This window comes from Diadema antillarum, unplaced genomic scaffold (assembly GCF_040938485.1).
Source record: "Diadema antillarum isolate AM-2024a unplaced genomic scaffold, OU_Dant_1.0 seq00001745_RagTag, whole genome shotgun sequence".
Lineage (NCBI taxonomy): Eukaryota > Metazoa > Echinodermata > Echinoidea > Diadematoida > Diadematidae > Diadema > Diadema antillarum.
The window spans coordinates 398934-412265 of NW_027272428.1; the positions used below are offsets into that span (position 1 = coordinate 398934).

At 38.5% G+C, this 13332-nt stretch overlaps 1 protein-coding gene across 1 annotated transcript in view; it reads left to right on the forward strand.

Moving 5' to 3' along the window:
- The window catches only part of LOC139711992 (DNA damage-regulated autophagy modulator protein 2-like), a 32581-nt gene that overhangs the window by 16789 nt on the left and 2460 nt on the right, over positions 1-13332 (forward strand). Inside the window, exons 2-4 of the mRNA XM_071623836.1 lie at positions 5308-5375; positions 6094-6236; positions 10487-10664. Coding sequence (XP_071479937.1) covers positions 5308-5375; positions 6094-6236; positions 10487-10664 — 389 coding nt within the window. The remainder of the gene's footprint in view (positions 1-5307; positions 5376-6093; positions 6237-10486; positions 10665-13332) is intronic.

A 13332-nucleotide genomic window follows, 5' to 3' on the forward strand; every position in this document is an offset into this window, starting at 1 on the left:
ATCTCGTGAAATAAAAAGGACAAGCACAAATTAAACCTCGAGTTGGTCTGTGTATACCGCGACATGAGTACCGACAAGCTATTCTGATATTCGTTAGAAAAAAAGAGACAAACAAGCAAAGGCATCTGAGCAAACTGACTAACTAACAGACAGACAGACACACACACACAGACCATCAAACCAAACTAAATAAATGCAAACCCATAAATTTGAGGATGCTGCTGGAAAGATAACTGTGGGCGGAAAATCTCATTAAAGAAAGGAACGGACCTTGCCTGGTCAGCCTTCCCAAATTTCCTTAGCATTTGAGTTTTGAGCGATGACAAATGACAGAGCTAAATTTCCTAAGTCAAATCGTGAAAGTACAGAGATAATGTAAACGTTCTTTTCGATGATTTCATTTCATTTTCGAAAAAAAATCCTCTTTTTTGTTTGACTTTATGTTGATGAAAAAGAAACTTTAAAAGAAAACATGCGGTTCGAGTTTCATTGAAATCAAAAGAAAAATATATGAAAGTCAGGAATTGTCAAATTTTAACATGCTTTTGTAAAACGACGATATTGGATAAATCACATAATATGCTTTTATTGGATGAGGGAATAATTTCATTGCCTGAAAGTTCTCCCGACGATCTGTACTTAAAGGACAAGTCCACCTTCATAGACATGTGGATTGAGTGAATGCAGCAATATTAGTAGAACACATCAGTGAACATCAATTTGTCCTTTAAGACTATAAGAAGATTATAGTATTACGTTATGTCAAATAAATCAGCAACAGTATCACCGCTCCCTTCAACTTACAAGCGAAAATCATGTTTGCAAAGTTGATGCAAATTTCTGTAAGTTCGCATGAAATATATAAAATATGTGTTAAAAAGGAAATTTAGTGCAAATTTGTCTATAGTAAGCAAATTGTGACTGCATGCTCAGGGAAAATGACGCGAAACTTGAAACTTTCATACCTCTCCGTGTTTTGTCCAATTCTGATGAATCTTTAATTTTTCTGTCTGATTGATATGGCTGTACCTATCATAGTCAACGTGACCTGAGACTTTCATTTGAATATTTAGACAGCCTTTTCCCTTTCATGATCATTATTTTAACTACTTGCATTCGACAAAACGCGCATGAACTTTGTTTGAAATCATAGATGCAGGGGAGGGAGATGGGGTCCTTTTTCATCACGAATCGGATGTTACGATGTTAGATTTAGTAATCCCGTCCCATTTTATCAACATGGATTAAATGGTGATTGTACCTTTATAATCGTGTGTTCGTCAAATTTCTCATATGGACTTCTGTGTAATAATATGGCGTCTTGATCACGTGTTGACCTATAGACATGTGCACGCACGATGAGTGCAAATTCATTATTGTATCGTGATTAGAAAGGTAAAGTGAACAAAAAAAGTTGCGCAATAACTTGATGATTTTTTTTTTCCCTGGCCGCCTCATCCAGAGTGTAATCGCCACAAATTTTCGTTTCGTGTTGCTATCTCATAGACTTGTCTCGTTATATTTGACATGGTGCAGACACGTAAGTGAAAATCATGTCCAGCGTCAGCATTTCGTTTCCACATGGCATCTTCTGGACGGGCAAGTCCACGTTTTAAAAATAGAGTCCCCAAGGCCACTCAAATTGGCATCCGTAAGGCAGGCAACAGTCGCCATTTAAAGCTGAAAATAGGAACAGTATCGACAACAACAAGAACAAAAGTATGTTGAACTTAGCGCCACCTGAACAGCATAAGGTAATCATTAATTCTCCTTTACTCTTTTTTTTTTTTGGGGGGGGGGGGGTTCGGGTATTTCGCTTTGGCAACGAGTCATGATCGACAATACTCTCCTGTAGCTCGGAAAGAGAGAAGGATCAGAAACTGGTTTCTTGAACTTTTCTTGACGGGTACTGGAAGTGTCAGAAGAGGGAATAGGAAAGAGAAGGATACAGATATAGTTTGATAGATAGATACATAAATAGATAAAGAGAAACCAAACAAGCATAAAACAGATGGATACATCTGGTGGGAGCAACAGGTAAGATAGAGAAATATATATATATATATATATATATATATATATATATATATATATATATATATATATAAGTAAACAATAGAATCAGACTTTGGAGTATAGAAAGTAGAAGACGTAGAGGAGTTTGTTGCCTAAGTGTACATGTATGTAAGGGTATGCATGCATATTTTGCATGTGCGTATAAATGAAGAGTTTGTTCCATTTTTGAATATTTTGAAGTATGGTCTCTGTCATAAAGTACAAAATAATACCTTTTAAATGATACATTGATCACTACATAAAGGTACATTTTTGAAGTTATCGTCAAAAGAAGCAAAATTTTCTTATTATTCTCTTTATTTTTCTTGACCTTTAATCACAAATATCTCCATTTGGCAAATATGAACTTATCGGACAAACTCTTCAAATATGCTTTAGTATAATTATGTTCGTATGTATGTAGGTGTATGCATGCTTGTTTGTGTGTACAGTATGTGTCTATGTATATTCATTTATCCATTGAATGACCAGTATTCTTACAATTTACACTTCACAAAGAATTTAGGATTAGTATTTACACTTATTCAAATTCATGAAATTCTTCCGTCGAGATGTTTTTTCATTGCAACTGCTTGACCCTACATCGACGTAAAAAAGCACTGAATTGATCAGTGTTTTAGTAGTAGCCACGATTAAAAAAATCATGGTTTATCATGGCTACTACTAAAACACTTATCAATCACGTCAATTCAGTGCTTATTTACGTCCATATTGGGCAATATGTCAATCACTTGCAATAGTATTTACACGTACAGATATAGAGTTAGTAAGGAAAATGAATACAGGAGGACAGAACGAGAGAGAGAGTGGGGGGGGGGGGATTTCACACTGAATTGATCTGACAAATGAATCTGGAGAGGGGGGTGAGGGGGTGGCGTCCCGCGGGGATCCAAACCATCACCCACATTTTATACAGGACTAAGTCCAAACAACTATCCCTCGACGCTCTGGATATGGACTTGAACCAGATCGAGATGAAATCTCACCGGACAGTGACACTATATCATCTGTTTTGTCGTCTGTTATATCAATGTATACAGCTGGAGGTAGTGTTGTTTAAATATTATGATCATAATCACTCACCCCTCCCGCCTTCCGGGTGATTGTAGATCTATTAAAGCGATTAGACCATGTAAACCTGTCAGTCTTAGTCATAGGATTGACAGGTATTATTGGTTGTGAGTAAGATACGATAATCCCGCCGCACACTCTACGACTGAATCGATTGCTCGACTGACTGTCGTTGGATCCGAAGTAAATCACAATAGCCTCGGAATAAAGGCGCGTCTTTACTTCAGATCCAAAGACGGTCAGTCGTGTGAGCGAAAGTCGTATAGGTGTAGTGTACAGTTGTCTTTCGTTCGGCAATGCCCCAACCGCCCTTCTGTACATTCATTGTATCCTTGACAGCAACAACACCAAACTTTACTCAATAAAGTCCTTCTTATCGAGTCTATGGTTGTACATGTAAAATGCACTTATGACCCTTTGAAGGGGGTGGGGTTTTTTGCTATATTTTTGTTTTTTTTTAATTAAATTGAAATCGTCATTCAGCTGTATCAGTTCTAATAAAAAAAAAAACTCTAGAAAACTCCAAAAGTCGAGAAAAAAAAAGAGAATAATCTTACAAAATCGACGCTGAAGAGAAATACTATCGATTGAAAGTCACATAAACAGAAGCTATTTCTCTTGAAGATGATCTAAATGTGTACTTTACAGTAACTGGAATATGGATGAATATCATAGTGTAAAAATATTATGTAAAAGTGGTAAGAAGGAGACGCTTTTTTATCTCCACTTTTTTGTGTTGTGTCCCGGTTGTCGATCGGATTTCGAAATTACTTTGAAATTAGAGTTAGAGATCAATCACTAGTTCGGCTAATAGGCATTTCTTTGGGAGGAAATGCGTTTCAGACATTTAAATGATATCAGACACAAAACAGGAAGAGAAATGGGCGTGGCGGGGAGAGAAGCCAGGAGAGTGGTTTCCTTTATCTGAGCTGCCCTGGATGTAGCTCAAATAGGAAGCCCCATTCACATGATGGTCAGAAACCTGGGATTGAATCCAGATTCACAAACTTATCCTAGCCTAAACGTCTTCACTCGCTAAAGATGCACTAGCTATGAATTATGCAGATATTTATTTTCTCCGCTCGTTTTATGTTCTTTCTTTTGTGGTTTATGTTCTTACGAAGCGATTGTCCTTTAGCTGTAGCATATCTATTTTCGTTTTATTCTTGTTTTTTATTGTGTGCACATGTAATGTAATGTATATCAACGCAGGGCTCCCTTCTAAAGCAGGCCTTTGTGGCACTGACTGGGATTACCCTGCTTTTAAAGAAGACTTAATAAATAGATAAAATAAGATGCAAACAACCTAAAGCAGAAACAAAGAAGTGACCGGTCCGACCAAAATACAAGGGGGGGGGGGGGGCAAATACATAATTAACACCAGAATATCTACATGATGGACACGCTTGCATAGATTCGCAACGGGAAATAAACGAATGCCCCTCGACAGCAATTCCCTCCCTCCCCACCTCATCCCCCCCCCTAAAAAGAAAGAAAGAAAGAAAGAAAGAAAGGACAGGAGGGGAAGAAGAAATATTTTTTTTACCCTTCACTTTTCCTGCAAGAACTGTCTCAGGAACGGTCTTTCACCCTAAACACCCGACGCCTCACCCTTTGCCCTCCCCCATTCCGTCAGCTTTGCTGATCTCTTCGCTTTTCCAGAAATGTCACTCTCTTTCCCGATCGTTTGGCATCCTGACAGTTTGCTGCCACCGTTATAATCCGTGTTCTTGGGGTCACTTCCGAAGACGTGGCTCCTTCTATCGCCGGCAGGGTATAGTGCTAATAGTCCGTCAATCAACATAACAGTGGAGGGTATATATTACTTTTTGAAAAGCCTTAAGGAAACTTAATTAAATTTAATTGGATGAGTCCGCGCGCACATGTGGATACACGTGCACACATTTTGTTTGTATAATTAACCAATTAGTAAAACAAGGGTGACAGATGAGTTAACGTTAGGAATATTGATTCATACTTTTCTTCACTTATTTGCTCCTGTCTATAGGAACGTTGATAATAGTATGGTATATTATTTTGGTATAATATGTTATATTTTGATTCAAGCTCTTTCACCAAAACGAGAAGAAAAGAGGTCCATGATTTCCCTTCTGACATCGATTTTGTCTCCCCCTTCCCCCTTTCTCTTCTATTCTGCAGTGACGCAGCCAGCACGGCTCCTCAGAGCTGTATCTTCGGCCAGCTTCTCAATATGACCGCGCTTATTGGTAAGTTTCGGAAATTCGCACTTGTCTTGGAAGCTGTTCCGCATTAAATCTGATTTGAATACGGGTTTGAGGCCGGACTATAATTATCAGTTTGAACGCGTTAAAAGATTGGGAGGTGGGGATGGGTGTATTTCTTTCTAACAAAACGAATACAGCTTAGAACACTTTGATAATAATAGCACTAATAATAATGGTAATAATATTAATAACAATAATAATGATGATGATGATGAAGATGATGATGATGATAATGATAATAATAATAATAATAACAATAATAATAATGATAATAACAATAATAGTAACAGCATCAATTGTAATGCACCATCGATCTATAGTGACATCTTCTGAGGCGCAGAGGGACAAAGAGAACGACATAGTCATAAGTAGCATTGTGTATTATGATTTTGAAGAACAAGGAAGACACAGATATATATTTACCCGGTATTAAAGCAATTCAACAAATATTCAACCAAAGCAAGATGCCAACATAACATGACTTCAGATGTTTTTTAAATGTTCCAAATGTTTTTGTTGATAAGTATCAAACTAGGAAGCAACTACTAACCAATAATTTAATACACATTCATTTTGTCCTTTCTTTTTGCGATTGTTACCAAAGTTAAAATTTAAGGGGGTGATGATGGCTTATGATGATGAGCAAGGCATATCGGTTCTTTTTCGATCTATTTGCGGCTTTCCCTGTCTTTCCCCGCAGTATTTGCCGGTGTTTTCGTACGCTTCCGACAACTGACCAGTCTTGTACCGCCATACTACGTCAAAATCAAGGGGATGAATATATGGGGGCTTGTCTTTGGCTGGATTTCGGCCTTTGGGATGACGCTTGTCGCCAACTTCCAGGTAAATCGTCTAACAGTTCCCATACGCTTGTACTCATACAGTTAGCCCTTTATACTACTCTGCTATAATCCAGGGAAATTATGACAACAATATCCCGTGATGAGTATTGCCATTGGAGCCATAAATGGCTATAGAGGTCAATATTCTTTTACATTACGTGCGCTTCATTTTAGGGGAAAAAAAGAAAGAAAAAAGATTTTGTTGTTGTTGTTGTTGTTGTTTTCCCGTTTCTGAGTAGATCCACAGGAGCATTTTTTGCTTTATTTTGTTTTTAAGTGATGAGATTGTAGTCTTCCCAGAAGGATCTCTCACCTAAGTGTGGTCCGGAAAAGTCTGGATCAATAAGACATCATCGTGCAGTGATGTTGGATACACAACGAAACGAAGCACAATTAATCCTTACTGCTTTAAACAAAGGAGATAAGGAAAGATCCATAATCCATATAGGAATGTGAGCGAAAGGTAACTATGACTCTCTACCTCCCTATATACCCTCCCAGGAAATACTTGCTAAACATGTTCTTCAGTTTTGTTCTTTGATCATCATCAGGACTGTTTGAGAACATCCTACTCTGTCATCTTATCAAAGTTCAGTCATAAGATATTATCATACCTTTTGTGTATAGATTGCAGAATATCGTAGGAGTGTTGGGTTCGTGGAAAAAGGTAGCAAAGCCAGGAGAAAAACGCAAGAAGAACATACGGAAAGGCTTTTATGGATTATTTCCGAATATTCACGGCAGTAAGATCAATGTGTCATCAAGGTCTCTGTGGAATTTGTACGCAGCAGACGAGAAAGTTGCTAAAACTGACAACATCATGTTTCCCTACAATCAATTCCTTCCCGATGACAGACACCCCCCTCTTTTTTTTTATTAGGCTTGATGTAGGCCTAACCATGATGTAACACGCAGTAGCTATGATATGTCATCAAGTGATTAACGTGTTTTGAGTTAGTCATGAAGTGGGGGAGGGAGTATTATTATTTTCTTTTTGACGGGTCGCTAATGAGGATGTAACCGGCTACTTCATATTTTGTTATCTAATTTGAATCTGGGTGGCTGTTTGTGAGAGCTGCATCAGACGTCTCGACTGATGAGGCGTATTTAAAGGGGCATCAAGACTTTTTCTATGATTTCACATCACGTACTACATAAATCGATAGTGTCATGGATCGATTTGTAGAATTTATTGCGGTCCTTGAGCAGATATACTAATCCCCTGACAAAAATCCAAAACATAAAACACTGAACAAGGACGATGACACCTATAAGAGGCCGACTCACATACTCTATATGTAGCAATTTCATTCCATTATAGATTACACTTGCTTAACAAAATCACCTGTGTATAATTTATGCACACTTTCTTCTTTAATTTGTTCTGCTTCCCTGAGCACCAAATCATGCATTCTTATGTAAAGCTGCTATATGTCATTGTCCTCGTTCATTGTGATTTGCTGTAAATTTTGAAAACAATCTTATTCCTCATCCCAGTCACTATGAATACTGAACCTCTGTACCCAGTGTAATCAATAATAGATATTCAGATGTAAAGGCTTAAAAAAAGTAATCTGGAGGTGTCCTTTAACCAAGGATGCTTGTCTAGTACCATCTTGATTTATCCAGACGCGAGATAACATCCTGTTTTCAGACCAAGGGAAGTGGCATGACCCTCGCTCCCCAAGCTCTTCCCGCGCGACTCTGCTTGAAGAATCACAGAGGCTTTCGAAGCGCGAGGAAAATGTCATCTCTTGTAGGAGGGGGCCACAGTTAAACCCAACATAACCTGCTGGGGAACATCATTTTACTACAGACATCATTTTCTTTCCCACCCCTTATACCTTATACTAACAAACAGAATTGATTGAAATTGTGATAAAAAGTAAACATCGCCAAGCTGAATATGGTTTCTGCATAAAATATGGCACTTCATGGATTAGTAGGTGGAACTTATGTTTTTGTTTTTGTTTGTTCTTCTCGTTTTCTCTCGTTCTCTCTCTATGTTTTCAAGACAAAATAAGTCAGAGAACTTTCGAGAAAACAGAAATATTAGAGAACTATGAGAGCACAACTACCAGATGAACCAACGACAGATAATTATATTTACCATCCACGTACACCCTCCAATAATGAAGAGAGCCACGGCTATCTTTGTCTTTGAGATACATTTATTCTCAGTAAGGTTAGATTTAGAACAATTTCTTTGATCATTGTTTGACGGCCAGATCTGGAAATGATTATCAGGATATCCTTACAAAGGTACGGTTTATAAAAGATGCATTTTGATTGATGATTTTATGGCGAAGTATGCCGTTTATCCTAAATTTAGCGTGTTTTTTTTTTGTTTTTTTTTTTTTGCACGAGATATCTTTGCACAATTGTAGTGTCAAAATAACATACCCACACGAAATTTGCTGTCAATTACGATGATGATTAAGGCAACTAGACAAGAGAAAGTTAAGGAGACTGAAGCTCTTGAAGATGGTTGAGGTGTATGGCTTCAAGGAGTTAAAGTATAAACGGCGTTCAAGTTTAAAGACACTAAATTTAGGTTTGAATTTAATGTTGTTGCTTATTTTTTTTCGCTCAACACAGCAGCTGGTAGGAATGATTGGATTATGTGTTTGACTTCGTCTCATCAAGGGAAGCTGTTTGATTATTAGTCAGGCACGTCAAACTGAATTAGATGAAGCACACAAATGATTTGTGCTTCTGAAGTGTGGAGGATGCTAGCGAGCCGACCCGTGTGAGGAAATGCAATGTCTGTTTATTATGGGACATTACTTCATTAGCCTTCACCGGACGTATCAATTAGCTTTTCAGGCGCATAATGTTGCGGGTCAGTTGCTTGTCGCTTGTCCCGCAGCTGTTTATGACGTAATAAAGGAGATGCGGTTTGGAACAATTACGCTAATGTGGTATGCCAGAGGATTTCCTATATTATAGGGCTGACATACGCTCACTGAAAATCCATAGCAATCCTTTCACGGAAATGTCTCAAAAATATTAACATCCTATGGGAGATATGGCGAATTTGGTGCTACGTGATTCCACTTAATATCTCCTGAAAAATGAACCCAGAGATGCGAGTTTGATTTCATTAGGTATCTACTCTTCCCTTCTTTTATTTATGTTGACGCAATTTTTTTTTTCTGTTTGCTTTTAGTTTATTTGCTCGTTTTTTATTTTGGCATTTTGACCTACGAAAGCGGCGATAAATTGTTGTCGTTTTACTCTTTGAGTTGGAGATAATGCTTTTCTTTTAAGAAAGATATGATGTTACGAATATCATGCACTCCTCCTCCATGATTGTTGTGAAAGCACGTCTTTTGTGTTTATTGTGTGTAAGTATGCATGTGTGCGTGCGCCCGTCCTTTCGTGCGTCGTGTTTTCGTGTGTGTCGTGTTTGTGTGTGTGTGTGTGTGTGTGTGTGTGTGTGTGTGTGTGTGTGTGTAGGCCCTATGTGCGCGCGCATGTGTATTAGTATAGCGTTACTTTCTTGGTATAATAGACCGTTTCTGTAATGTATTACAATTTATGGATGTTTGTTTTCCTACAGCTTAGTAACGAAGCATTGCATTCATCACAATCCATAGACAGGAATTCACTTCCATTAGTTGTTGCTACGTACGGCAAGCTTCTGGCAAGCTTTGTTGTTGTTAAAGGAGACCTCCGGATGATTTTCAGTCTTGCATTGAAGTAGATTTGAACAACTAGATCATACTGGGTACAGAGTTTCGCAATCTATGGTGATTGGATGAGAAATAAGAATGTTTTCAAAATTTATAACAAATCACAACGAACAAGGGTGATGACATGGCAGCTTCAAAGAATGCATGAGTTCGGGCTCAAGAAAGTAGAACAAAAGACTAAAGCATGCATAAATTCTATACAGGTGAACTTTATAAGCACGCGGTATTGTAATGAAATTACACTGCATGCCACATTTCTGAAATATGTGAGCCTCCATGCCATCATCCTTGTTGGGTGTAATTTGTTTAATTTTCTTCAGTGCAGTGGTTTCTCTGCTCAAGGACTACAAGAAATTCCAGAAATCTATACATGGAACTGTTGATCTATGTAGGTCTATACTACATGATGAGAAATTATGCAAATCGTCTGGACTTCTGAAAAAAAACTATAGAACCGATCTTTTGTAATGATCCAACAGGACTGATGATGCTTTCCTTGACACTTTTTTCCCCTTTTCGTTTCCCTATTTTCCTTGTTGTTGTCGAACTCAAGTAGGACTCCAACGTCCTTATCGTTCACCTGATCGGCGCTTTCCTACTCTTCGTCATGGGCACGGGCTACTGCCTTATCCACACGCTCATCTCGTACAAGCTCTACCCACAATACAACACGATGAGGCTGTGTAGACTTCGATTGGTCATCACCATGGTAACGGCTGTATCGATGTTTATCAGTATCCTTTGCAGCAGCCACATGATGAGGTACTTGTGAAAGACGATACAGGACCGGCGGAGCGTTTTCAAAAGTATGTGTGTGTATGGGGGGGGGGGGGGGGGACACTTCCGAGTTTAATGAGCTAACAAGCAAAAAAGCAAAAAAAAAAAAAAAAAAAAAAAAGGCCTTCAGTGCAACTTCTGGTGCCACTTCCGGGTTTCTTCAGCTGACAAGCAAAAAGGTCTTCAGCTCATCTTTCTCATTCCACTTCCGGGTTTCTTCAGCTGACAAGCAAAAAAAAAAAAAAAAAAGAAAAAATTCAGCGCAAAAAAATTACCACGCTCACACTTTAAGGTATTTATCTATTTCTTTTCCAGTGCCACTTACGCACTTCCGGGGTAAAACAAGTGGGGGGGGGGGGGGACCAAAGTGGTGACACTTTATGTATTCCTTTGTATGGTGCAAAAAAGTGCCCCCCCCCCCCCCCCCCCCCCCCCCCCCGGTTCCGCCAGCCATGCGATATTCTGTCAGTTGCCCCATAATGGATAAACCGTTTCTGTAATTTATTACACTTTTATGGATGTTTCTTTTTCAACAGTCTTTTTGCGAAGTATACGTTATTCACCTGTTCCCTCTCATTATGTTCAATAGGGAGAAATTCGCTTAGCTGTTGCTGAGTCGGGCAAGCCTTCGACATGCTTTGTGATTGTTAAGTGCAACTTCGGTTAACAAACAATTGGCCTATTGCCAGTTCCTAATAAGTAATTTGGTTCATGTGCACATTTGGATATGTCCATCTCCCCTCTCACTTATTTATGCACTCACTTTTTGTCAAAATGACACAATCCATAACCCTGCATAACAATTTATGGCATTCATGTTCCGATAAAGAATGAACCTGTATGGACCAGCTGACGGGAATGACCCGTCAAGTTAGTGGTAGAAGCACCATTTCACCGATTTTCATTGAATGCATTCATAAACTTTTTGTTTAATACTATTGGTAAATAATTCTATACTTTAAACTTATCGTTGGCAGATATAGATGTGATAGCTAACATCATGACAAGGATTACATGAAATGTCATTTCTTCACAGACGCTTATCTCAATGAATAAAATCGTTATGCCTACATGTTCTGGCAAATTACCCTTTATTCTGCTCATGCGCAAAGTACAGCTACGAACTTCCTTAATCCTGTCAGTCAACTTTGCCTATTGATGTTTCACAAGACAAATAAGGACATGGGTTGTTTTGTTTGTTGTTCTTGTGTGTTCTGTATGTTCGTTCGTGGATTTGCGCATGCATTATATCGTCATACCTCCTGACATACATTAACGTGGTTGTAATGGTAAATGGGGAGGGGGGGGGGGGGGGTGTGTTTGGAAAAAAATGGATCCTCAGAAGCCTTTGCTCCAGTGTATGTCCTAGTTACGACGATGACATATCAATTTGTGTGATATTAAGCTGCCTATAGATGATTATGATATTGGAAAGTTGCTTGCGAAGGATACTTTTTTTGTTGTTCTTCCTTGTGTTTAATTTCTGATCAAAACAGGAAATTGAATGCAGATCTTAATATGCGCAGGTCAACGAGGGAGAGTCTGACGTCATGACATTGTCACCTCCCCTAGTTTGCAGTATTGGTTGCAACATGTCATTGTTGCATGAAAACATGGCAAACCGCAAAAATTCCTTAACTTTCATGTAGATCTGATTTATCTGTTTATCACAGATCACAGCATACTTCAAATTGTCTTTATCATAGCACACTTCAAATTGTTTCAAACTGTCATATTTTTATTTTGAACTTAAATTAAATGATCTGATTAATCCGTTTATCATAGCACACCTCAAAATGTCATAAAAGACCAGCTCATGTTCTGATCTGATTCACGAAGATAAGGTATTATGTCCTGATAACAGGCATGCTTGAACGAGGCAAACTCGACAACGATTTATTTATGCAAGGCGCATTGCAAGTACTGCAATGCATTAAGAAAGTGTAGGTGAATAGAACAGCTTGCTTCTTGATCCACAAATATGACAGAGGAAATAACTATCTATACATTTAAAAACGCGATGATAAACAGTACTGAGAAGCTATTGGTCACATTCTTGTCACTGACTAGCAGTGCATTTGCTCATCAGAAGTTATTAAAAAAACCTGCCAACCGCGCGTGTATATACCAGCCAGCTTTCAACCTTACGAACTTCCCCGTAAAATGCTCCCGTTCATGGCACTGTCAAAGCATCTAAAGTAGGGAGGTTTATTGATGTATTCCAATTTTCGTGGTTTTTTTTTTCTGACGATCGAGTACCGAGCTATTGAATCGCATGTTCCTCCTATAAAGTTTCACTCATTGACTCCAACCTGTGTGCAAAACTATTCATTGTTGCGGAAGAGCGCGGGCCTCGAGCTATAAGCTTCTTCATTGTCCAGAACAGTGAAAGGTATACAACGATGAAAGTGAGTGAATTAAGTGTTGAATAATGTGCCAGTGACCGAGTCTTTAGTACAGCGATGAAATAGACCGGGGTTTCCAAGACGTTCAAATTTTATACATGTCTTTCTGACAAAGTGTTCTTCTTCTCATTTTCTTGACAACCTGAAAGCTTGCCGGGTTCACTGGGAAACATAGCAACGGATAAATATGTAAACTGGATTCCAAGCATTTAAAGGTGTT